At 29.1% G+C, this 27,630-nt stretch overlaps 1 protein-coding gene across 3 annotated transcripts; it reads left to right on the top strand.

The window, feature by feature from the left end:
* Positions 1 to 533: 533 nt before the first annotated feature.
* Positions 534 to 27,630, top strand: LOC127291353 (polycomb group protein Psc-like). Of its 3 annotated transcripts, none has more exons than XM_051320435.1 (4): positions 534 to 681; positions 16,636 to 16,768; positions 19,349 to 19,941; positions 25,433 to 27,628. In XM_051320435.1, exons 2-4 carry the CDS (start codon positions 16,651 to 16,653, stop codon positions 27,170 to 27,172), a joined length of 2,451 nt encoding a protein of 816 aa, XP_051176392.1. In that variant the 5' UTR covers positions 534 to 681; positions 16,636 to 16,650; the 3' UTR covers positions 27,173 to 27,628. The 3 variants fall into 3 exon arrangements, with proteins under 3 accessions (XP_051176392.1, XP_051176393.1, XP_051176394.1); XM_051320436.1 differs by lacking the exon at positions 534 to 681 and adding an exon at positions 762 to 1,129 and having other exon boundaries at positions 25,433 to 27,629; XM_051320437.1 differs by lacking the exon at positions 534 to 681 and adding an exon at positions 1,140 to 1,461 and having other exon boundaries at positions 25,433 to 27,630.

Consider the following 27,630-nt stretch of genomic DNA (forward strand, 5'->3'; position numbering starts at 1 on the left):
GTTGGCTTTTTTTTTTACATAAATCTGCAAGTCTTTTAAAAACAGTTCACTTCCATTTTACGAGGTATAAAAAGACCTCATAAAATGCCTTTGAATTGCTCAGGGGTACTTTAGATATGACCCAGTCCCAGTTGATTATATTTTAAAATCCAAAAAGCTGAATTTTTAAGGTTATACCCTCTTCATCCCTTAATTAGTTCTGTTTTGTAATCTATCATTTTAGACACTATACTAACAATTATAACTTATATATATATATACATCATTCCCAATAAAAGTATAATAACAATTACAATAGATTCTCGATAGTACATCAACTTTTTTTTTTTTTCTCAGGTGGGCGACAAGGGACAATATATATAACATTTTACACACACACATACACGCAGTTGCAAAAAGGGACGAAATTCATCATCGAAAAAAAAAAAGGAAAGGGCGAAGAATAAAGAGGTGGAATATAGGTGGAGGTTGAAAGAAGAAAACGTAGCATAAAGTAGAATCGAGAGAGTTCGTGAATGTTCGTGAGGTTTCGTGAAAGCGAGGCGGGGTTTAGGCGGGGTCGATACTGACAACCGTGTCTTCTCTTCGTTTCCGTACAGTGTCGTACAATCGCACTGTACTAAACCGAAAAACTATCTTTACGGTCGCGTACTTTGGACACAATTATTACAACAAAAACACGTAAGTACATTATCAAAATTATTGAAAATAGAATCAGTTTAATATTAGAAAAATGAATTTGTGATAGAAAAAATAAAAAAAAGAGGAAATAAATGAGGAAGAGAGGAGAGTAAAACTTGGAAATACGAGGTTTATGTATGTGTATGTGTATATGTATATCCACCGACAGGCGATTGCGTTGTCATAATGTTAGTTCGTGCGTGGGAAGCGTGAACGTAATGGTACGTCCTTGCCAGGTATCGGATCGCATTCGAACAGCAACAGCAACGACCAACGGGCTTCGTATCGCGGGCCTTGAGGCGGTCGACGTTGCGGCGGTGTTGCCACCTCTTGTACATTGCATCCCAATATTTAAACTCTACGAGCCAAGAAAGAACCTCGTTGCCACGTCTACTATACTGTTGTTTAGCCGCTGCCAACTCGTATCGTCTATCCTCTCACCTCACCGGTAAGCCATTGTGTGATGATGATACAGATCGTGAAAGGCAATGACTATGTTGAGAGCGGGCCAAACTCTCCTCTGTCCCTCTGTAGGACGTATTTGTTTCTTTCATGGACAAATATGTCATGTGTGCGCCGACTGTCTGTACCTACCATTAAGCATCTACGCCTACAGAGTCACAGAGATAGAGATAGAGAGAGAGAGAAACAGAGACGTGTGCAGGAATGACAACTAGAGAGAAATAACTTGGCACGCGCATTCTACATACACGATGTACCGGGAATCTATAAGTTCACTTGAAAAAATTTCAAGGCGTTTATATGTTTTAAATCTCGATAGTGAGTTTAAATTCATTGTCTCTACAAGTCTAGTTACATATATACATACAAAACATGATATCGCGTGCACTAGAAAAATTGGTTAGTTCATTGACCGATGGAATTACGTATATACGTTTCTTTTCTCGATATACAGTGTCTTATTTTTTTTTTACGTTTCCATTTTTACGGTGTTATGCAAAAAAAAAAATACGTATCTTGTTTTAAAATTAAAAAAATTAAAAAAAAAAAAAATCGAATAGTTTTTGTGTATTATAAGCAGGTAAATGTATTCATGACAACCGGATGAATGAATAGCACGTGCCAATTTACCTTGAATGTTAGAAACTCTCCACTTCATGCGCACTATACCTTCTGTTCATTATTCAATTTGGGTCTCTTCTATTCAATTTGGTTCTTATAAGAATACAATAGGTTTTTTTTTGTGATTCAGAAAATATTGTTATATATATATACGACTTATATTGAGAAATATTTTTACTAGTTTTTGATTTTCTGATTTAATTCTTTTTTTGTATTTTTATATTAAAATAAAAATATGAGGCATTTCATTGCAAATTGAAAATTTTGAGATATTTTTAGGGGTGCATGATGATTATTCCATAATATGAATTAGAATTTTTATTTTATAGCATTTTATTATATATAGATAGAATTTTACTTTTTATTCGAATTTATATTTTTCGAATTAATATGTTTTAATAGAATTTAAATTAATCAGAATTTATACTTAATAGAATTTCTATGTACTCAAATTTTTATTTAACAGAATTAAATAAAAAAAAAAAACCTACAAAATTTATTTGTTTATACAATTTTGCATGGGGTAAATTTTTTTTGTTATTTCGCTTCTACAAAATTTTTTTAAAAATGATTCGATTTCAATGTAATATGGCTTATTTTCTTCAGAAAATAATTCTCTACAACTTCACTGTGGGGATTTTTAAACAAGCAAGCCGTTTGGAAAATATGGCTATTTGTTTAAAAAAAAATCTAAATTTTTCTTTTAAACAAATAGTCATATTTTTCAAACGGCTTGCTTGTTTAAAAATCCCCACAGTGAAGTTGTAGAGAATTTTCTTTTCTGAAGAAAATAAGCCATATTACAGTGAAATCGAATCATTTTTAAAAAAATTTTGCAGAAGCGATATAACAAAAAAAAATTTTACCCCATGCAAATTGTATAAATAAATAAATTTTATAGGTTTTAAATTTTTTTCTTGAAAATTGATATCTCATCTTTCAGAAAGTGCAATTAACAATATTATTTTAATTATTTAAATGTTAATTATAATTATTTTTTCATAAAGGTCTGCATTTCCGTGGATAAACGTCCCTTATAACACGAACTTTATCAGAATTCTTATTAAATAAAATTTCGTCTGAGTCAAATTTTGAAATGCCAGAATTTTCATTATAAACCAAATCTTTATTTGTCCGAATTTTCATTAACATGAATTGTCATTTAATATAGAAATCTTAAAACTCAGAATTTTTATTTATCCTATATACATTGTAAATGGTCGGATAATTAAACTGCAGAAATATTTCGGCGCCAATTTTAAAATTGGCCAATTACATAATTTTCTTAACAGTTTCTGATGGTCAGTTTTAAAATTGACGCCAAAATATGTCTTCCATTTTTGATTATTCGACCATTTGCAATGCAGGATAAATAAACATTCTGAGTTTTAAGATTTTCATTAAATGACATTTCGTGTTAATAAAAATTCGGACCAATGAAGATTTGATTTAATGAAAATTTTTGGCATTTCAAATTTCGACTCAAACGAAATTCTGTTTAATAAGAATTCTGATGAAATTCGTGAGTGTTTATAATCAATCAAAATATCAAGTGTGCGTTTAATATTTTAAAACGGAATTTCTTTATGAAATTGTGAGAAATTAAAAAAAAAAATGTTAAGATCAATCGAAAGGTTGTTAAATTTTCTTTCGAAATAGTGTGTAACATTATATAAATCATTTATTTTTTATAGAAAAAAATTAACATTAAAAAACTATCTGGTAACGATCGTCTTTTGAAGGTGGAACGGTTTGAGATAGAATGCTTCAAATGAAAACTAGAATATTTAAACTTTCTTTGGGGTCATTCATAAAGCATGTGATACATTTTTTCAAAATTTTAACACCCCCCCTCCCCCTTGTGATGTTTTTTCCATTAACCCCTTCACTGTCACTGATCTCTATAGCAGCACAAAAAAGTTGTGCCCTGTATGTCACTGACTGCTATAGCAGCATAAAAAAAATCATTCAAAAGTTAACAAATCCAGCTGAAAATGCTTACTCGGGGGGTTTTGGGGTCGCTGAATTCAAATCTGAAGTCAAAAATAAAAAATTCAAAATGGCGAATCCAATATGGCTGACTATAAAGTTTAAAATTGATGGCACAAAAACTTCATTTTTACTGGACTGCGAAGAGGTTAACGATTAACATGCAGCGTGATATTTTGCTGATCCCTACTTTATATAAATTATACATAATTTAAACAAAAATTCTTTTTATCATTCTAAAGTTTAGAACTTTCTCTTTAAAAACTGCTAATAACGAAAATAATTTGATTTTAATATGTACTGGAGAAATAATTATATTTTAAAAATTGTCTCATATACTGGAAATTGTTTGCTAGGGGGGGGGGTCATTTTGGAATGCATGGAAAAAAATTTTCTGTAGAATTTACAGAAACTCCTGCGCCATCTACTGATGTTTCTCCAAATAGAGAAATATGTTGAATCATTGGCATTAAAATCTGTTAATTCTACAAGTTATTGAGCTACAGTTCTTAAAAACTGTTGAGTGACCAAATTATGTATACTATATGGGGATAATATATATTTGGTAGAGTATTTCTTATAGGTTATATTCTCCTCCGAATAGGGTAAATGCACCAGTGGTGGATCAGGCACCAATGGTGGATCAACAGCGTTAAAAAGGTTAAAATAAGCTATTTCTAATTGAACTAAATGTTTCAATCGTTTAGGGGAGGTGTATAGATAAGTTTTATGAAATAAAATCATTTGAAAATATTTAGGAAAACAAAGCAATACAACAATTGTTGATTTTATGCTTTTTCACATGAAATCTTAAAAAATAATTGTTTAGTCTAAATTTTTTTAATTTTTAGAGTAGAAAGTAATCAATTCTTTCCATATAGAATACTTCTGGAAAAAAATTTACATCATTAAGTTATTTTTGTGTAGTGTAAAGAGGTAAATGATCCACGACTGGAGCAATGTCATTTTATTGTTGAATGGGGGTGTGAGGGGGTGTAAACGTTACAAGCAGGTCGAAAACTACACGATAGTGTCCTTAAAGACTTGTTAATTCATACTATTGTAAAGATTACCCTATATTTTTCATCTGAAAAAATCTGTACACCTTTAAAGTCAAAATAATAAATTTAGTAGGCTTAATTGATCCACCACTGGTGCAGTTACCCTACATTAAATTCGCGGAACATTATTGTATAAATTTGTATAACTTCTATGTAAATAAATTCATCCTTCAATAATTTTCTAACAAAAAAAATGAGGAGCAAGTTTTCAAAACTTATGATAAATCCAATTTTTCTTATGTCGAGAAATTGAAACAAACGACTTTTCTCACTTAATCACTACAGTTAATTTTAAAATAAAAAATTTCTAATAATTTATTTCTATAATAATGTTTATATACTTAAGACGTTTCCTTTTTAATTAAACTTTCTTGTCGACACTATGATAATAATAAAAACACTAAATTCGCCTTAACCTCTCGCACTCAATCGTACTCAGCCTTAGTCGAATCACTGCATTGTTTTCGCGCATGCGTTAAATTCTTACAGAAAATATCTGTAGAATTAACAGATTTAAGAACATGTAAAATCTCTAAATCGACGTTAAAGAATTACCAGAAAATTTTTTTCCGTGTGGAATGCCTCATTCTATCACAGAAAAAACCTGAATTCAAATTGAGTATAGATTCTATACTCAATTTGATTCGCAACAAAAATGAAACTGGTTGTCTCATTTCGAGTTCTAAGGTAAAAGTATCAAAATGAAACAGGCAAGTTTCATTTTGAGAAAAAGAAAAATGGAAAAATATTGTGAAATAACGAATAATTTTGCACAAAAACATGAAATATAATAATTACAAAGAAGTAAATAACACGCTAGACTTAATATATTTGATTAAAAATTGCTTGTAATCGCGTAATAAAATAATAAAGGAAATATGTTTTTAGGTTAGAAAAATGAAAACATGTGTTTTGACAACAGGAACGGTACTGCCAACTTAAATAATAGCGGTAAATTTAAAAACTTATGAAATTAATTATTATCTACGTAAATAATAATAAATAATTTTTATTTAAAAACTTCTAAATATTCGTACTGGTCAAAATAATCTTTCTGGTGTTGTTGAAATATTAGAAACAATAATTGAAATACAAAATTACTCTGCTTATGATGCCAACTTAGAAATCTGAAATTCCAGCCAATATCATTTTGAATAACATGAAGTTTGTCCCATACTCATTTCGATACCCAAAAGAAAATGAGTTGCAACAAAAATGAGTCCAAGTTTTTTCTGTGATCTAATAAAAAATTACATGTATGTATTTATTATGTTTAATAGTCATAGTAGAAATAAGAATTTTAAACATTGTTTACAGCTTAAATTTTAGATTCACTTATACAAAAAGAAGTATATATATATATATATATATATATATATATATATATATATATATATATATAGCATGTAATTGTTAGGTCCTCAATGATAATTTTGTCGACAACTTTACTTTTAAAATATTGAATGGATTGATCTAAATTTTTGTGGAGATGTCCAAAATATGATTAGGAATAGCTTTTATGTGTCAAAATTGTTATATTCTGTTGAATTTATTATTATAATATACTTTTATAAAGTTTTAGAAAATGGAAGGTTTTGTATGACGTCACTATAAAGTGTATATTATAATAATTAATTCGGCAAAATATCACAATTTCCCTACATAAAAAGCATTTATATTCATATTTTAGACATGTCCAAAAAAAATTCAGATTCAGTCAAAATTAACATTGTGGATTTAACAATCACATGCTGTTAAAATTTTAAATTAATTTTAAGATGTTTTTGATAACTTTTTGAAAACATCCTAAAAGTTTTAAACCCGCATATTATAACTACAGTAGCTATAACATTTATACCAAGCGATGGATATAGATTTAAGCCGATATTCGGTTTCGTGGCTAACTTCAATTTTGTATAACTGCTCATTGTTTGAAATTAAACTTTTACTGAAGAACAGTTTAAACCTATATATATATATATATATATATATATATTGGTCTAATTTGTGCTGCATTTTACAATTATAACCTCTTTTCATTTTTATAATACTTATTTTTTCCTCTGTAATAGTGTTGTATCTTATTTTAATACACACAATTTTTTGTATAATTATTACATATTAAAATCAGAGAATTTTGTTTTAAAAGAAGATACACTGTAAAAAAAAGGAGTTGAATTTCAACTCCCTAGGGGATGCTATAAAACTCCCACCCTTTTGGAGTTGAAGCGAAAGGAGTTAATGCTTTGCGAGTTAATTTTATGCCTAGGGAGTTAGTTTTAAGGAGTTAATTTAATTATTAACTCCCTTTTTGAGTTGATTTTTAACTCGAAAAATTCAACTTCCAACTCTCAGTGCAGTTAATAACTCCCTAATTTTTTTTACAGTGTAGGATAGTAAGAAGAGAAGATATAGTCAACTGATTATCAGCACTTTTTATATGATGAATTGAAGATAATTTTTTAGTTTACACCTTAAATTAATCCCATGTATTTTGCATAAGTATCTGTCCTTGTCTAATTGCTCTTTTAATTTGAATCAGTGAAATTTCACTGGTAAAATAGCAAGAAGTCGGTTACGAATTCATTTAGTGAAATTTTCACTGGAAATCAGTTATATATATATATATATATATATATATATATATATATATGACTGATTTTCAGTGAAAATTTCACTAAATGATTCAGTAACCGACTTCTAGCTACTCTCTAAATCTGAATCAGTTATATTTCACTGATTAGCAGTAGAAATCTACTAACTGACATAGCGAGAATTGAGCAACTGATAATTAGTAGAAATTTACTGATTCAATTATAGGAATATACTCAAGGTTGGACACCGTTTTACCTCCATGAAGTTGGCATCGACGCTCAGCGCCGAAAATTATTTTTCATAGAACCACAAATGTCAAATTATTTCTTCTTAAGATTTTCGTTCCAAAGAATGGCTAGAGAAATACTTTTCAAGGTATTATGTGGACCCAAGAACTTTTTTAAAATTATTTTATATTTTTGGTCCCGTGAAAAACAATTTTCGACGCTGAGCGTCGACGCCAACTTCATGGAGGTACCGTTTTGTACTTTGTTTATAATCTTTTTTTAAAAAAATTAATTCAGTCAATTGAGTTATATTGTGAGAAAGATATACAAAAGACGAACACTTTTGCTGAAGATCGTAAATTGATTATTGTCTAAAATTAAAAAAGTTCTGATCATTTAAAAAAAAATCTAGTCAGGGTTGGACATATTATACTCAGGGTTATAGACACTTTATGAAAATCAAAGTGAATTATGAGTACAAAAATAAAATAACATTTATAACGTTACTGAAAACGTTTTTAATGTTTATTTTTCATTTTTACATTATTATTATTATTTATAATTGACAATTAATATTATTGATAACGTTACTGAAAACGATTTTTAAGTTCATTTTTTCATTTTTAACGTTATTATTATTTTTCTAATATCATTGGCAGAATATATGCTGTGTGTGTGCAGATGTGTGTGCGTTAATGTTTATTTGTATCTTTATTTATAAATTGTGTCAAATTCATAATTAACAAAGTGTCCAACCCTGAGTGTATAAAGTGTCCAACCCTATGTAGAAGTAACATTTCCGAATTGTGTTATAACCATAACATGCAATAAACTTACCTTGCCGATTTCTTGTTTTCTTTATTAATTTTTTATGTTTAATCACATCGCTCACAAAACTTTTTTCGTTCCTACAAATGCACCGACGTCACAGCAGACGCTACTTTTGATCCTCCAAAAATGTTATTGCACAAAAAGTTAGGTATCACTATACAAGAAGCTTCTCCACGTCCGTGCATAAATGGCGCTAGTGTTCTTATTTCAAGAAAAGTAAAGTGTCCAACCCTGAGTATATACCCCTATAGTAAAATATCAATTACTAATTGAATCATTAATATAAATAAATGACGGTCGCCGTAAAATCTACTGATTTAATAGTTAATTTTAAAGGTTTTGTGAAATACAAATTACAAAAAAAATTGTTAAAATGGGATTGTTATTATAACTATTTGAATTGTTCGGTGAACAAACAGAATTGCTTGATGAACAAAGAAAATTATTATGCAACAGTTGAAATAACAAAACTAAATTGTTAAATCGGCAATACAATTTGTTGTATTAAGAAAGCTTTGATCCGTCTAATACAATTTGTTCAGTTTCTTTGCCTTCTAAAATAATCGATAGCATATTTTCGTAGGTCATATTACCAGTTTCATTTGCATTAAAATCTGTGGAACATGCGGCATCTGAATCAAATTCTTTGACTTGAAACCAAAAAATTATTTTGAGTTGAAATTTGTTGCTAAGTAATAATTTAATATGCATTTTGTTTGCTTTAAGGTGAGGTTATGTTCAATAGTAACTGAGTATAACTTACCGATAAACGATGAAATTGTCTCTTCATCTATTTACTATATATACACTAAGCAATTGATTTTTCACTTTAACCGGAATCATTATTTAACAGCACTTTGTAATTTAAAAACAACTAATAATAAAAGCAAAAGTGGCACATGTGCCAGAAGCAATAAATGACGCAACGATCTGCACGCTAGTTTGTGAGAATTCAAGATGACCACGTGACATGGAATAATAAACTTGTCAGCTGAAAAAATCCGGATTGTTCCATCAGCAATCGACAGAGAGTTTGCTTCTGCAACTGTACAGAATTGCAAACTGAACAAAACTAACAACAAAAAATTCGTATTGTTGTTCAAACAACATACATTTGTAGTGACAACAATCCGAATTGTAATATTAATAAACCTACTGACAACAATCCAAAAATTCTTTGCACCACAATCCCATTTGTCTCCGTGTATAGCTTGTATAAATGAAAAGTACTAATTGAATTATTATTATTATCTTAAAACAAAACTTAAACTGTTTATATACCCTTATATATAGTACATTATTAAACTTTTAGTTGATTTTAACTTAATATATTTAACAATTTTAAAAATAATACTGTGAGGCTCCACTAGAGAAAAGACATATCCCCGAAATAATATTAGGCTCAGTTTCTCGTGCACTGTACATGAAAACTAAGCCTAATGTTATTTTGGGTGTAGGTCCCTTCTCTCGTGGAGCATCATGTACGTTAAAATATAATTTTGATCAAACATTTTTTTGTCTATATATGATAAAAAGGTAAATTTAAATCCAATAGCATTTTCTCTTTACAGTATAATATATATATATATATACTATGAATTCTTTCCTTTCATTGCATCACAGCTGAGAAATTAAAGAAAGTTGTCAACATTATAGTTTGCTTAAAGTAGGAAGACGGCTATAAAACTATTATTACTGTTGTATATATCTATTTATATAACAAAAATAAACAATATTCAATTCATCATAAAGAATTAATGGTAAAGCGTTTAATATTTTTTTTTTAAAATAAATTATCTTAACCTAATAAACGTCTTTCTACAAAGGAGAAAACGTTTTGTTTTAAGCCTATAACTTTGAGCTTTAATCGAGGTACTATACATAAACAAACGCGGCTATAGAGACGGAGCAGATTTATGCAGAAGTAATGTAAACAAGGAAGACAAAAAAACTAGCCTACAACACAAACTAAACTTTTTCTCCTGTGTAATGTTTCTCCAATCTAAATTAAATGACAAAACTTTGTTAATTTCGAAATTGCATCTTTATCAGAACTTCTTCGAAACAACATATAGGGATCACTCCAGCAAAAGTCATCTAGACTGGATTGCTTCATTATTTTTAAATAATCTACAATCAAAATATATAATATTCCTATGTACTCTCTAAATGTGAATTAGTTTGACTAATTTAACTGCGCTGATGCGTTCATTAAATTAATTAGTAACCGTCTTAACTAATTCTTAGTCAAAAAGTACTAATTGCATTACTAATTAATTTATTAAAGTTTACTAATTGAAGTAGTATCATTACTAAATGAATTAGAAGTTTTCTACTAATAACAATTAGTTATTCTTGATTAAGAACTAGTTAAAATGGTTACTAATTCATGTAATAAACGACTATTGAATTGATCAATTGGCAATTGAATCAATCAAAAATGACTAATTCAGATTTAGAATGTATGCTTATTGTTTACACAGGCCTGCGTAGTTTTTTTATTTTCGATATCAAAGTAGATTCCAATGTATTTTTGTTCGCTGAATACGATCTCGGTTCCCAAATTTTGCATAGTACGTTAGGATTTTGAAAAAAGTGTAAATAAAGGCAGAAAAAAACGTGTTTTTAAGGGTTTTACCCCCATTTATCCAAAAAAAAAAAATCTTTCTATTTCTGATATCGGAGTGGTTTTCAACATACTTTGGTGTGCTGAACACGATTCCGGGTCCAAAAATTGTCTAGCACGTCAGGATTTTGAGAAATGTGGGGTAAAACCTTCAAAAACATATGTTGTTTGGGGTTTTACTTCCAACTTTCTGAAAATCCTGACGTGCTAGACAAGTTTAGGATCCGGGATCGTGTTCAGCACACAAAAGTACATTGAAAACCATACTCCGATATCAAATATAATCAAACAAAAATTTTTTGAGATAAGTGGGGGTAAAACCCCAAATAACATATGTTTTTGCGTGTCTTGTTTCTATACACTGAGAAAAATGTTTAGTCAGTGCGACCAAAATTTGGTTGGGCCAACAAAAAATTTTTGTTGGTATTTAAGCAACCAAACTATTTGTTTGAGTCAACCAAAAAATTTGGTTGAGTGTTTTTTGTTGGCATACCAAAAATTAGGTCAACCAAATTTTTTTTGTTAGGTCAACAAAAATGTTTGGTTGATCAAACCAACAGTTTTTTTTGTAAAATTAAAAATTTTATTCTAGCTTATCTCTTTTCTTTTTATCTTTTTTTTATTTATTTCATTATTTATTTATTATCAATTTAACATTGAATTTATATTTATCCAATTGAAATATTTGTGGACTTTCAAAAATCTCATCTCCGCCTGGGATTGAACCTCGGTTTTAAAACTAAAGGTCGGGAGCTCTTATCATTGGACTACCCATCATTGTGAGAGCTATAAACTAACTGTTCTCTTAAGCTATAAGCTGAGAGCGAATCAAATTATTTGGTTGTCGCAACCAAATTTTGGTTAGGACAACAAACGATCATTTTGTTCATTAGACCAAACTATTTTGTTGTGTTAACCAAAATATTTTGTTGTCGTAACCAAATTTTGGTTGGAATTTAAAAATGTTCAATCAAATAATTTTGTTGTCCTAACCAAATGTTTGGTTAAAGATAACTCTTCGACTTTGTTTCAGCCAACCAAACATTTGGTTACAAGAACCAAAATTGATTAACCAAACAATTTTGTTGCAAACACTAAATTTTTTTTCTCAGTGTAGTAACCTATTAAAATTTAAAAATTTTTTTCTCAAAAAATGAAAGTTATTTTAGTAAGAAAAAAATTAATTTTAACCCATAACTGAAACAATTCCGCGATCGAACATAAATGGCACAACGGGTTTACTGGACCCGACGTATTCAAACGTGTATTGTACAGCTGGTATTGAATATTTTTGCACAAAAATTTAATCCGAGGTAGCTTATGATGTTTTTTTTTTTAAATGTAATTAGTTTTACAACAGCAGGATTTGCAAAAAAGGTATTTATTTTGCAGAATAAAATGTGACTTTTTAGGTTAAAATTAAAAATTTATAATTATTCATGTTTGAAGCTAATTTATTCTCTTGTATCGAATTAGTTGTAATATTAAAAAACTGAGAAAATTACTAAGAATATGTCAAACTAATATATTAAAATATAAAAAATATTTAAAACACAGAAAATTAAAAGACATTAAAATAAGCTGCAACGCTTATTATTTTAATCCAATTTTTCTTATTTTAATCTATTTTGGTATTAAAATAAGCAAAATTGGATTAAAATAATAAGCGTTGCAGCTTATTTTAATGCCTTTTAATTTTCTGTGTAGCTACACATTCAATTAATTTGAGCTCGAAAAAATCTCGGGTCTACCTTAACCCATGGTACGAGTTAAGGGTTAAAATTGTTTCCACTTAAATTATTTGATTTGTTTAGTTGAATTATAAACAAATTTCTCCATTTTAAATAAAAATAATAGATTTTTATAATCAACAAACAGCTAAAGAGAATTTTTAAATGCATTGATATATATATGCAAGATTTATAACTATAAAAAATGATACTATCTTCATGATCCATATGTTGTTGTAATAAATTATATAGATGAAGTCGGCATAAAATATATATGTGCTGACTGGAGAGTGAAATCTCACTGCACTCAATTCTTGAAGCAGATGCGTCAAGTTAGCAAAATGTATAGTGAAACATATATATGAGTTATACAAAAGATCACTTGTAATATAGTTAAACTCTTTAGGAAAGTTTTAAATCTTTATAACAAATAACAAAAGATAAATTTATTTGAAAGAGCTAAATAAATACATTGCTACACACACACACAATTGACTAAACGTTTAGTTAATTCAACCAAATTAAATACTTTTATCTGAATGGAATAATAATAATGGTTTATTTCATTGGACGAAATTTTAATCGAAACAAAAATTTGTTCAAAATTAATTTTCTTGGTTAACTAAATTATTATTATTTTTATTCGAATGCTCTCTAAATCTGAATTAGTTAAGAAAAATAAAAGTAAAATTTTTGCTTACTTTTTGTTTCAGTAACTAATTTTTAATAGAAAAATAATTGAAAAAATAATAATTTAAATAATAATAAGTCACAATATATAAATGAACATATGTAATATTTTTTTTTTTTAAATTGTGTGATAAAATTAAAAATGTATTTATAAGGTTTTTTGGGAAAATATAAGTTATAAACATAACCTGCACACAACAGAAATTTATTTTTTTTTTCCTTTTGGCACGCCATCGACTTATTAGTTTAAGTAAACAAATAATAGAAAATACTTTTTTTATAAATGTTATTTTGAAAATTAAACTGGACGGAAACTAGGTCTTAGGTGGACGGCAACTGGGACATCCACGGTATATGATAAAAAGACACAATTATAATTCACTCATTTTTTTACAATTATACTAGACACAAACAATCACATAAAATAAATTAAATTCATTTATCGATTTCTTCATTGATCACGTTAGGAGATCACGTGTACACAAGAGATAGAAATGTACTGTATACATTTAATTTGACATCGATTACACGCGCATGCGTATACGCATTTATTGGAGATAACCAAATAATTTTTGTTAAATGAAACAAATTTTCATGAAATTATTTTTAACTAACTTGGGCAAGTTATATAGTGACAAATTTTTATATTAGGTTGGTAGACCTTGTTAAATAATAATTAAATTACACAGCAACACAAAAAAAAAGTACCCGGGCCGGGGAATGAGACCACCATTTCTTGATGTATTTTGATGCGCTGAGCACGAATCTGAAGTCTGTTTAGCTCCATCACGTCAGGATTTTGACATAACCTCAAAAAACATAGCTGATTTTAAATGACAGGAGAAATTTTTTAAATAATGGCAGATTTGCTTGAATCTTGTTACTCGGGGGTTTTTGGGGTCGCTGTTTACGAACTTTACGTCAGATTTATAAAATTCAAAATGGCGGATCCAATATGGCGGACGAATTTTTAAAAAGTAGTTGGATTTTTACGAAAATTGGTATCTAGGGGTTTGGGAGTCGCTGATTACGAATTTAACGTCAGATTATTCAAATGTAAAATGGCAGATATAGTACGGAGGTGCCCTGGATGCAGACACATGTAGAAACATAAAGATATTTGACCACCGTACTATATCTGCCATTTTACATTTGAATAATCTGACGTTAAATTCGTAATCAGCGACTCCCAAAACCCCTAGATACCAATTTTCGTAAAAATCCAACTACTTTTTAAAAATTCGTCCGCCATATTGGATCCGCCATTTTGAATTTGAATAATCTGACGATAAATTTGTAATCAGCGACTCCCCAAACCTCTAGATACCAATTTTCGTAAAAATCCAACTACTTTTTAAAAATTCGTCCGCCATATTGGATCCGCCATTTTGAATTTTATAAATCTGACGTTAAATTCGTAATCAGCGACCCCAAAAACCCCCGAGTAACAAGATTCAAGCAAATCTGCCATTATTTAAAAAATTTCTCCTGTCATTTAAAATCAGCTATGTTTTTTGAGGTTATGTCAAAATCCTGACGTGATGGAGCTAAACGGACTTCAGATTCGTGTTCAGCGCATCAAAATACATCAAGAAATGGTGGTCTCATTCCCCGGCCCGGGTACTTTTTTTTTGTGTGGCTGTGTTAATTATCAATGATATAATAATTCTGAAAAAATATGGAGTAGAAACCCTTTCCGTGTCAGCGATCCAATGTTGGGTCGTGAACAATATGGCGGACGACTTTTTTAAAAAATGAATCCAAATGGTTTAAAACTTGTTACTCGGGGGTTTTTGGATTTTAAATTTTGATATCAGATTTCAATTCAGCGACCCTAAAAACCTCCGAGTGACAAATTTTAAGCAAAATCCGGTTGATTTTTTTAAATTTTTGTCCGCCATATTGAATCCGACATTTTGAATTCTTAAAAAAACTAACATCGAATTCGTAATCAGTGACCCGCAAAACTCCCGAGTAATAAATTTCAATCAAATCCGGTTTATTTTTAATTTTTTATGTCTACCATCTTGGATCCGTCATTTTGAATTTTTTTTAATGTCAAATTAGAAATCAGCGACCTTATAAACTCTTATATACTAAATTAGAAAAGGACAAAAATATACATTTATGTCCTTCTCTATCTCACGTATGGTTGTTTCAATTGTCCCCACTCGCCATTTGTCCTAATTCTCGTCAACTATACCGTACTCTGCTCTAGTAAAACTTGAGAAATTTTATTGTCAAAATTTTAAAGTTACTATAAAATTACTGAATTTTTACTAGAGCAGGGTGCGGTAGTTGACGAAAATGACAAATAGCGAGTGGGGACAATGGAAACCAACCGAAATTTTATTGACAAATATAAAATAGTCAGTGGAACGTCTGAATTGTGACACTTTGCAGGGAATAGTAACTCTTTTTCGGTACAGGAAGGGGAATTAGTATAGAGAAAAGCAGAGTGAGGCAGGTGTCAAAAATATAAGAATCTGTCATATTTCGAAAGTTCTACTATTCCATAGTGGAAATTTACATACGCCCATATTCTAAACTAACCCTTAAGTTTAAATATCAAACATATTATCATTTTCATTCAAACAAATAATATTTTTAAATGAAAGTGATATATATATATTTTTTTTCCGTTTATTAAAACAAAAATTACAAACAGTGTTTTAATCAAAATCGTTTGTTCTCTATATTTAAATTAAGAATTCGTTTTTCTAAGTTATTATGATGAGCCAAAAGTTTTGAACGTTCAAATGAACAAAAAAATTTTTTTTGTAACTTCTTTAAGTAAGAATTTTATTACAAAATATTGTTTTAAATATCTAAAAAGAAGATATTAATTTAATATTTGTTTAATTTACTGTTTTATTTTACATTGACATTATAATTTCTAATAATTTATAGATTGAAAAAAATATTTTATTCATTTGAACGTTCAAAATTTTTGGTTCATGTTATTGTGAAGAGATAAGGTTTTTAGTTCAAGAATTGTGTTACTATTGAATAGAAGAAATATGGCATTGTAATATATATAATAACTAAAAATTTATTTTTCTCAGCTATTGCATAATATTTATTGAAGGTGACAAGGTGTGCCATTTCTTTTTTTTTTCTAGGACCAAAAAGAAGATATGGATGTAAACGAGAGGGAAAAGCCGCTTGTAAAGGACTTAAACGAACATATCATATGTCCTCTGTGTAGAGGCTACTTCGTAGATGCAACGACCCTCGTTGAGTGCCTACATTCTTGTTAGTACTTTTTCTTCATCGCATCATTAAAATAGATATGGGGTCAATGCACCAGTAAACCAAACACTTATTTTATATCTGAATATATATAAACTTTAAACTTTTTTTAAATACATCTTTTAAAACTTTTTTTTTATCCAATATTCTATATATACGCTAAATTTAACAAAAAATTAGTTATAGAAGCTTCAAATGAAATAGTATACATATGTATATATATATATATATATATCGTTCATGTGATAGTGGTTGCACGTTCTGTGGCATATTAAACATTATAGTTTTATCTTATTTATATATAATTTTATATTTTTTTGCTTCGTTGCGAGGGATTTTGGACAAAAAGCTTATTTCATTAAAATTGCTGATACTAAATGGTATCCATATGTCTTATGTTTATTGTACATATTTTGTAAATAAAATCATAAAAATTAACTCACAATGATTTTTTTTTACAGTTTTACCCGCAAAGTATTTTCATATTAAAAAAAAAAAAATTAAAAATGCTTGGGATTATATTTATATCATTAATTCATATTAAATATATATACATATATATCTCCCAACCGATTTGTCTGGCGCCCCTTTTTCTATCTGCATGTGTATATAGTACAAATTAGCTGAGCAGGAGTGGCGCAAAAAGTATATATATGTACATATAAGAAGCAACTGTTAGTATATAGAGACACACTGGATGTAGTTCATTCATATTATTTTCATTGCATGTGTTCTTGTCTAATTAATGTGTTGTCCTGATGCTGATAAATAAAGCCAAACAAGTCTGTAACTTTTTTTTTATCAGCATCTCAAATTATTTAAATACATTCTTATCATTTTGTATATATAGATATATGCTAAGTTATATTGCAATCATACATTTATTTTAGGGGTGCACTATATTTGAGTTAATTATTTCACTCTACTAAAATTTTTTGGAAAATTTATTATTCTAATCGGGATGCATGAATTTTTCATTAAAATCAGCAGTTAAATTGTTTTTTTTTTTCTAAAGAATTTTAATAGATAATATTATTTAGTCGAATTTTCGTTCTTCGAAGTAGCATTTGATATTTTTAAACTAATTTTTACTTAACAGATTTTTTAGGTACGAAATTTTTAACGTATAATTTTCATGTTATAGAATTTCTCTTAACACAAATTTTTATTTCAGGTCGCTTCCACAATAGGTTTTAGGTGAACGATAAACCGTTGATTGTGCAACGTTTCAGCATCGACGCTCAAATAGAAGCGCAGTACTGCCAACTACTGAAAAAAACAATGTTCAATTTTTTTTTTTAAGTTTTTGTTTTGTTTACAAACTGACACATAACTTCCAAATTTTTTTTGTAGTTCACGTTTTAGTAATCTGATTAATCTTGCAACCACAAAACAGATTTGGAGGTTATGTGTTAGTTGGTAAACAAAATAAAAAATGGAAAAAATTTGAACATTGTTTTTTTTCCAGCAGTTGGCAGTACTGCTCTTCTAATGGAGCATCGATGCTCAATCGTTGCACAATCGATGCTTTATTGTTTATCTAAAACATAATGTCAGAATCTGTAAAATATATAAATTCTTTTAAATGACTATTCTGTCTAATGAAAATTCGAGTAAATAATAATTCGGACAAATTCAAATTCGACTGAAATTGAATTTTTAATTTTCTTTCTGCAAAATGAAAATTCGTTTAAATATAATAATTCTGTGATATACTATATCTAAATCTGAATTAGTAGTTTTCTACTAATGAAAGAGTGCGTACACTGAAAAAAAAGTATTGAATCAAGAAAACCTATGTACTTCATCGTATTTTATACCAATATTTTCTTGATCCAAGAAATTTTTATTAGTTTGAAGTAAATTTTCTTGGATCAAGAAAATATTGGTATAAAATACGGTCAAGTACATAGGTTTTCTTGATTCAATACTATTTTTTTCAGTGTATTCGTTTACCAATTGAATTAGTAACAGTTTTGACTAATTTTTAGTAAAAAAAAAACTACTAATTCATGGGGTAAATCGGCTTACTAATTTGAAATAGTAAAAAATACGACTTACTAATGAATTAATAGTTTCCTACTAGCAATTAGTTGTTTTTTTTACTAAAAATTAGTCAAAACTGTTACTAATTCAATTGGTAAATGAATACGCACTCTTTTATTAGTAGAAAACTACTAATTCAGATTTAGAGAGTAGAAATTCTGTTAAATGGAAATTCAGTACCATAATAATTCGAAAAGTTAAAAATTCAGCTAAAAGTAAATTCTAAATCATGAAATTCTGTTAAATAAAAATTCTAACAAATTAATTTTAGAACTTATTCATGCGTCTCGAAAATATATGAACATAAAATTTCTAGTATTACACTCAGAGAAAAGATTTTTTTTCTTTGTATTAATGACAACTTTGTCAAAGAAATTTTCTTTCTGTGTATATTTTACAAGAAATAATAAATTTCCAAATCCTTATAATAGTAGAGTGAAATATTTGTAAAAAAAGAAATGGCTAAAAGATGAAATTGCAAATTAAAAAAAAAAAAAAAAAAAGAAGTGCAGCATCGATATCGCGTTTGCTCTTCAGTTTGCAGAGGCTGCATAGTGAGACGACTGAGTAACGGAGTTAGAGCCTGCCCTGTCTGCAATGTACCCACCTTACCCCCACTCTTCTCTGATATAAGGCTGCAACGATTAGTCTACCTCATTGTTCCTGGTCTATTTCGATCAGAATCAGAAAAGAGACGACATTTTCGTATTGTCAATCCCCAATGTACGCCACTATTGCCGCCTTTAGGCTCACCCGAATTGACATACGACGATCCAGTTAGTTTGAGTATATCCGAAATTGGTAAAATAACATCATCAATTGACGATGGTATTAAATTGAAAAAGGGAAATAAAGAGAGAACGAAACAATTGAAGAATAAAACATTTTATGAAATAACTGGCAAGACACGCTATTTGAAATGCCCAGCTGGCGTGACGGTGAGACATCTCCAACGACTACTAATGCTAAAGAGGGGATGGGACGATATAGATGGAACTTCTTCTTCTTCAACCTGCCATCGGATAGAAATTATGTACGAGGTGGATGAAAGCGAAACGGAAAGCCGGTTGCAAATACTTGAAACATCATGGACCCTTTTGGATCTTGCTTGCATTTTTGAATGGAAAAATGTAAGTATATTTTATAAAGTATAAATTGGAAAGAATATTTTTAGAATTGAGTTATATTTTCTTTAGATAAAAATACTTTTTTAAAAAGTCGTTCAGTTAAATGAAAAAAGAAAATCTTATTTTAAGATGAGTCGGAAATTCAGCACTGCTAAATCATCCTGTTAAAAGGGTTCATACCACTTAACAATGCCTTAAAATTAAGGGGCACATGATTACCCAATAAAAATCAATTAGAATTTTCATTTTCAATAATTTTATTAGATATATAACACAGGTACAAAAAAAAGTTGTCTGTTTCTATAGAACTAGACATATACCTTTCGTATTATAGTATTTTGGCCTGCTGAAAACGAATATGAAGTCAGAATTGGTCCATCACCCACAGTTTTTTTTTTTTAAATTGAAAAAACCACACTTAATCGGACAAATTCAAACTTAGAAGATAAAAAAAATTAAATAACAGATTACACAGCCCCACAAAAAAAAGTGTCATGTACTAAACATGCGCTGAACACGAATCTGAAGTCCGTTTTGCTCCATCACGTCAGGATTTTTTTCTAACCTCAAAAAACATGTCGGATTTTGAGAGATAGGCGATTTTTTAAAAAATTAATTTATTTACTTCAAACTTGGTATCTAGAGGTGTTTTGGGTCGCTGATTACGAATCTGATGTCAGTTTTCAAAAATTGAAAATGGCGTATCTAATATGGCCGATAGAAGTCCATGTTGGATATGCCATTTTGAATTTTTGAAATCTGACATCAGATTCGTAATCTGCGACCCAAAAAACCCCTAGATACACTATTGAACATTAATTTTTAAAAAATTTCGTAAAATAATGTCCCCCTCCCCCCCAAAAAAAATCAAGGGGTAGTTTCCCGCCTTAAATCAACTTTAGGGAAAAACAAAAAAATATGTGTCAAATTGTTTTCAAAAAAACTACAAAACTGCCAAGTTTCAGAAAAAACAACGCACGGCACTTCCCTAGTGTTACTTGTTAGCAACTTAGAAAACCTGTAGATACCAAATTTCATAAAAATCTGACAATTTTTTAAAAATAATTTCTTAATATTTAATCAGACATATCGAATTTCGGAAATCTGAAATCAGATTCGTAATCAGTGACCCAAAAAAACCCCTAGATACCAAGTTTGAAGTAAATCTTAAAATTTTTTCAAAATTCGTCCGCCATATTGGATCCGCCATTTTTGATTTTGAAAATCTAACTTCAGATTCGTAATCAGCGACACAAAAAAACCCCCAGATACCAAGTTTGAAGTTAATACATCAATTTTTAAAAAAATCGCCTACTTCTCAAAATCCGACATGTTTTTTGAGGTTAGAAAAAAATCCTGACGTGATGGGGCAAAACGGACTTCGGATTCGTGTTCAGCGCGTCAAAATACATAGGGTTACGGTATTCCGGTCAAAAGTACATGACACTTTTTTTTGTGGGGCTGTGTTATGTGTATGTAATTTATTCAAATTTACTTTGTATTTATTTTCAATAAATTCGTAATAAGTATACAGTCAACTTGAGGAATGATAAATAACATAAAGCTCTTGTAAGCGTTACAAAAAATATCCACATATCCGAACAGTAATGTTCTATACTATTGTAATCAGTACCAATAAATTTTTCTCCATAACTTGAAAGAACATACTATAAATCAAACTTAATTTAAGTTTCCATGCACGGAGAAAAAGAAAAAGTAATTTTTACTACTTTCAGAGTAAAACTGGACCAACTCGAAGTTTCTGCGCATCTCTGGCAATTTTTACTCCAAAAATAGTAAAATTTATTATTTCTGTAGTAAATTTTACTGTTTCCGTAGTAAGTTTTACTATTTTAAGAGTAAATTTTACTATTTTTGGAGTAAAAATTGCCAGAGATGCGCAGAAACTTCGAGTTGGTCCAGTTTTACTCTGAAAGTAGTAAAAGTTACTTTATAAAAGAAATCTTTTTTCTCCGTGTGGGTATTCTAAAATTTTTTGGGTCGCTAAATTTGAATTTGATGTTAAAATTAAGAATTACAAAATGGTGGAATCAATAGGGCGAAAGAAAAGTATATAGAAATTGACCAGATTCGCTTAAAACTTGATACTCAAAGGTTTTTTGGAAATGGGATTTTATTGTATACTGCTGTTTAAAATTGTCTTTGTTGAATTAAAACAGATCTAGATCAATATATATAATTTATAGGAATCGTAGAAAAAATTTGAGAAAATAGTTAAATTTTAGGATGTTTAAAGTGGTATATCCTTAAATTAATTGCATATTTATAGTATAAAGGCTGCCTTAAAAATGTTTCATCTTAAAATAAGAATTTTCTGCTTTTAAATAAGACTTTTTTTTTACTGGTAATTTATAATTAAATTAACTGCAAAAAGAAGTATTTTAATTTAATGTTTATTTTTCTCTATAAATTTAAAGCAATATATGAGATTTTACTGATGAAATAATTAAAATTTAGAAACAACAATTCAGTGAGATTTACATTAAGTTAATTAATTAAGGTAAGTTACAATTTACAGAATAAAGTTAGGAAAATTTATTTATTTTATTATTTTATCATTTATATTATTTTTAATTATCAATTTTAAGAGACTTAGCCGCAAACTTTTTTTTGGGGTCATTTTGACCCCTTATGATCTTTACGGGTTAAGGGGTCTTGTAAATTTTTATTTATTAGTATATTGGAGTTTTAGTCGTTAAAGAAAATTCCACAGAAAAGAATGCAATAAGAATTTTTAAAATCGGTTGTCGTGACTTATGGCATAGTTTCAAAGATAAAAATTTATACTGCGTGTGGCGTAAAATATTTTTGTTTTGCAACAAAGATATGCAATAATTTCTCGTTCTGAAAATAAAAATGTATATTAATTTACATATAATAGATTAGAAAAAATAATTAGGGTTTTAGTATTTTCCATTTGTCTTTCAGTGTCACCGCAGTAATTTTTACTAGAAATTTCATATTCCTCTTTTCATATATAGATCAAAGTGATGCACTCTATTTCTACTTGGCTCGCGGTATAGAGGAGACTATAATTTAGTTATAGCGATAGAATGGATTTTTTATGAGTTCAAGAATATACGCTTTCTAAATTATCTAATATTCGTAGCGTATATATGCGGTGATAGATTAATTGCGGTAAATTATGAAATTTTGCTAAATTTTGTTATAAGCTATATATATATGATCGTTTTTTTCCTTTAATTTATAAATGCATTTAATATTAGAGTTATTATATATATATATATATATATACCTTCGTGTATTTTTTTATATAAATAAAAAAGAAATTTATGCTTTTATCTTCTTTAAATTTTTTTCTTTATCAGTCTACGATAATGTCAAGAAGATTTATATATTATATCTGCATGAAGAAAAATGGAAAACAAAAATAAAGTGTAAAACTTTTACCACTTCGAGTCAGTATTATTTTGACACAAAATTTTTCATAATAATTGTTATATTGTACAATTGGTAAAAAATTAAAGATGGTTATTTTATTTCTCTTTCTGTAAGACGTTTCTACCCTAATATGGATCATCTTCAGTTTTTTATTTTCTGTAAAAGTATATATAGTTTCTAGACTCTTTGTCTTCATTACTTTTCAATTTACTTCTTAGCAAAAGTGCAATTTCCTGGCGAATATCTTTCCAAATGTGGAACAAATTATTTCCCTTATTTGGAAATATACAGTTGAATTCAATGTTTATCTGTTTATAAAGAAATTAAGTATTAGTATCTATTAATAAAACTGCATCAATGGTTAAGACGTTTCTATTGGCACAGGGAGAATTAAGCAAAGCGATGCTATCGATATTTTTCGAAAATATTAGAATAAAATTGTTTGGCATTATATTGAAATTATATTCTCTTACCTTAAAATTAATTCACCGGAAGGAAGGTTATAATAAATATTTCTCACTTCACAAAAACTACATGGATGCTGTCGTCTTGAGATGTCGATCACAACTAGTTGACACATCATGTCACGCTGCGTCGTTACACGATGCACAAAACGTTTTTATTTAAACATATTAAATTTTCCCTATTTCATTATTATTTTTCAAGAAATTTTTGGCTAAAAATAAGTTCAAAATAAGTATATATTTATATTCTTTTTGTAAAAATACCCAGATAGGTTAAAATATTTACTGCTTTATACAACATGTGAAATATACTTTCGGAAGTACGTTTAATCTTTTTCATAATCGTGAAAATTGTTAAAAGAAAAATTATTTTTACTATGTTTGATTTCACACAAAGTACTTAATATAAAGACATTTTTTGATAGATCTATTGCGGGAAACTTACTTCAAAAACATGGGGGAAAAGCGCCTACCTGACGAGCAAATATTCCCATTCTGCAAATCACTTTTTCAAGCAATGCACTGCAAATCTTCATTTACTTACTCTGGAAATAATTGTTTAAACTACATGCATTTTGTAGCATTATGGATTTGACTGTTTCCTCTTTATTTCGAACTATTTACTTTATTTTCTATAATATTTTATTGTTTGTAAACCGCATTTTATACGAAAGTATGTATAATTAAAATTGTTAAATTTAAAAAGCATAAAATCACACATCATGAATTTTAAATTTCTCCAAGTGTAACGCAAATTTTAATATCAACGTCAAGTAAATTTTCAAAGTTAGAGTTTCTACTATGTAAGCATAGTTATTTTTAATTTCCATATATAATTTCTTACTCTTTTTATATACAAAATGCTGTTAAAGAATTATACCAAACTCCCTGTCATTTTATACTTTGTTTTTATTACCCTGTTTTCTCCGTGTAGCCTACGCTCGAATCTGCATCACAAGTTTTGGTTCCTATGGAGTTAAAATTTTATAATTGTTGACCAAATTTTAACATATAGTTGATTCTTATCGTTTAACCAAAAATTTCAAAATTTTAACACTGCAGTGTCAAAACTTGTGATGCGCAAATTCGAGCGTAGCTAGGCCCTTTTAAGATCAAGAGCCTATAAATTTCACATTACATTTAATTTTGCGAAAAAATTGTTTAAATAAGATGTAAAGACAACTTGGTTGTTTTATTTTAAAAACAGAAAACTATTGTAAATCTATAATAATAATTGGCTCACCCATTCTATATATATTTCAAAAATTTTGTTTGTTAAATCACTTAGTTTTTTTTGGTAACGTTGCATATAGATAAATGTATTTGGTAAAATTACACATTTACTTGTGTATTTGAAATTGCGACTAAGAATTATAAACTTACACTAAACTTGCATGGAATTTCATTCAATTCTTCCATGATCCTAAATACCACAAAAAATACTGATACTTGCGTATAATTATTTCAGCAAAATGAAATCATTTCTTTCACTGTAGGAATAAATGTTTTTTTTCTTCCTTTCGTTATACAATGGAATAAGGTATATATATATATATAAATAAAGGGCTATAGTCGGTGTCATGGATCGGATAAAATTTCTGTTCCAGGAATCTCCCATGAAACTATACTATTGTTTTGTATCAAAAGAAGAGTTGGATCAGGTCCAGATAGCGACTTCTTGTGGGGAAGAAGCCAGTAATAAGGAGTCGACTGAAGTGATAGAGAATATACAGAGGCCGCCTACTCCACCGCCTAGTCCAAAGCCGCCGATCTCGCATACCGATGCGTCCCTCCCACTAGAGAAAGGTCGATCACATACTTCAACGAACGTCGAGTGTGGAAAGGAGCCAGAGGTAAAAAAGCCACGCTGTGAAGTTACACCGGTGATGAGGGCGCCCGATCCGCCAGGAAACAACAACAACAATAATAATAATAATCATCATCATCTTCCAACGGAAAATGCCGCCAAACCGGACAAGGTCGCTAAGCTTGAGCATCACAAACGAAGAAAACGAAGAAATAAACGTGTAATTGCTGAAATCACAACCACACCAAGGGAGGATTTACTCAAGCTTAAGGTTAGATTAACGCCATGTCCACCGCGTATAACTTCAAGCACGAATAATCAAACCAAAGAAAAACTTCTTCAAATGAGGGCTGTTAGAAGAGAGAAAATTAAGACTACATCAAGTAATAAACAGCGAAATAATTCAATTCGCGAAGAAAATTCCATGGAAAACACTACTACTACTACTACTTCTACTACTACTACTACTAGTTCTACCAATACTTCTAATATTTCTAATACTTCTACAACTACTTCAACTACCACCAATTCTTCAAAAACTGAAGAATCAATTGAAGAAATAATTGACGGTATACCGGATGAGATTGTCAAAATTGCTCAAAATATCAATTCACAAACAAAAGCAATAGACCATCCAGAGGGGCATAAAAATGAAGAGTCAATGAATAAAGAATCAATTGAAGAAGATAAACCAAAAGATGAGGAGGTACTACGACGACTTGGTCTTGTGGCAATCAAGGAAGCGAATAAGACGCATCGTGATAAGATGAAGATTTCGCAGAATAACACCGAGAAAGAGGAGTCTCTCAATCGAGAGAAACTTGAACAACAATTGCGTGAGAGTAAGGCCAATAGAGTAAGAAGTCTTTTAGCTGAAAAACAAATGCGCGATGCCTTAAAGAGTATGATGTCAAATTCAAAAGATAAAGGAAACACAAATACAATTGGAAATAATAATAATATTAAACGAAAGGGTCCCCCACCATTGGCACCATTACGTACAACAAAGAGAAATAATAATATTGCAAGTTATTCAAATTCATTTACGCAAAAATGTGAAATTCCACTTGATTTAAGTAGTAGTAGTAGTGGTGGTGAGAGTATGAAAATTGCAAATATTTTAGATTTATCATCGTCAAATCATCCGGGTGGTAGTAAGACAAAAAGTAAAATAAATAACAATGAATCGCGGGCCAGTGCAATTGGACTTTCTGGTAAATCCAAGGATGAACGGAAGTCACAGGATTTGAATTTACGAACATTGTCCGATGCCGCAGTTTCCTTGCTGAGCGATTGTGGTGGTGGTGGTGGTTCGTCGGCAAAGTCAACAACCTCGGAAACCATCATTACTGGCAGTATGAACGTCGGCAGCAAAGTTGCCTTAAGGATACCTCAACCACATCAGAGGATCAGCGGATTCGGTATGAAAATTAGACCAAACTTAGGCATAAGGCATATACCAAATCCACAAGCTGTGGTCGCGTCCCAATATAGAAATCAAAGAGCAGGATTTTTTAATGTTTCCAATCGTCCTTCTTAAGATTCTTTCCAAATTGATAATTATTTGTTTTCTTTTTAAAATGAGAAATTAAAACTTGTTTTCGTATTTTCCAAATCGCTTATCTGTATATAAATATCATTTTTTAATGCATATATTTCTGATTGAAGTATATTCTTTTTCGTGTATATATTTTCACTAAATTATATATTATATATTTCACTAATTATATTATATAACTATTATAAATTGAATCAATTTAACAGTTTTTGTCATGAACAATGAAAATCCTAACGTAAATTTTGACGCTGAATTTTAATCTTTCACACATCAGAGAAATTTTTTATTTACGTTTATTTGAGAGGTGAATAAAATTTATTTTGAATCAGAAAAAAATATTTGTCTCAGTGCCTATAATAACTATTTTATTTGTGTCAAATAAAAAATTTAATTTACCACAAATAACATTTTATTTAGAGCGAATAAAATTTTTATTTAAA

Source organism: Leptopilina boulardi, unplaced genomic scaffold, assembly GCF_019393585.1.
Source record: "Leptopilina boulardi isolate dan_hultmark-lab unplaced genomic scaffold, ZJU_Lbou_2.1 LbouV2_132, whole genome shotgun sequence".
NCBI lineage: Eukaryota > Metazoa > Arthropoda > Insecta > Hymenoptera > Figitidae > Leptopilina > Leptopilina boulardi.

What these genes read in the sequence shown, in the direction of transcription:
- LOC127291353 (XM_051320435.1), top strand. Translation starts at nt 16,651, where the DNA reads ATGGATGTAAACGAGAGGGAAAAGCCGCTTGTAAAGGACTTAAACGAA. An exon ending in CGTTGAGTGCCTACATTCTT is followed by an intron (nt 16,769 to 19,348) that starts GTTAGTACTTTT and finishes TTTGCTCTTCAG; the next exon opens with TTTGCAGAGGCTGCATAGTG. An exon ending in GCATTTTTGAATGGAAAAAT is followed by an intron (nt 19,942 to 25,432) that starts GTAAGTATATTT and finishes TTTCTGTTCCAG; the next exon opens with GAATCTCCCATGAAACTATA.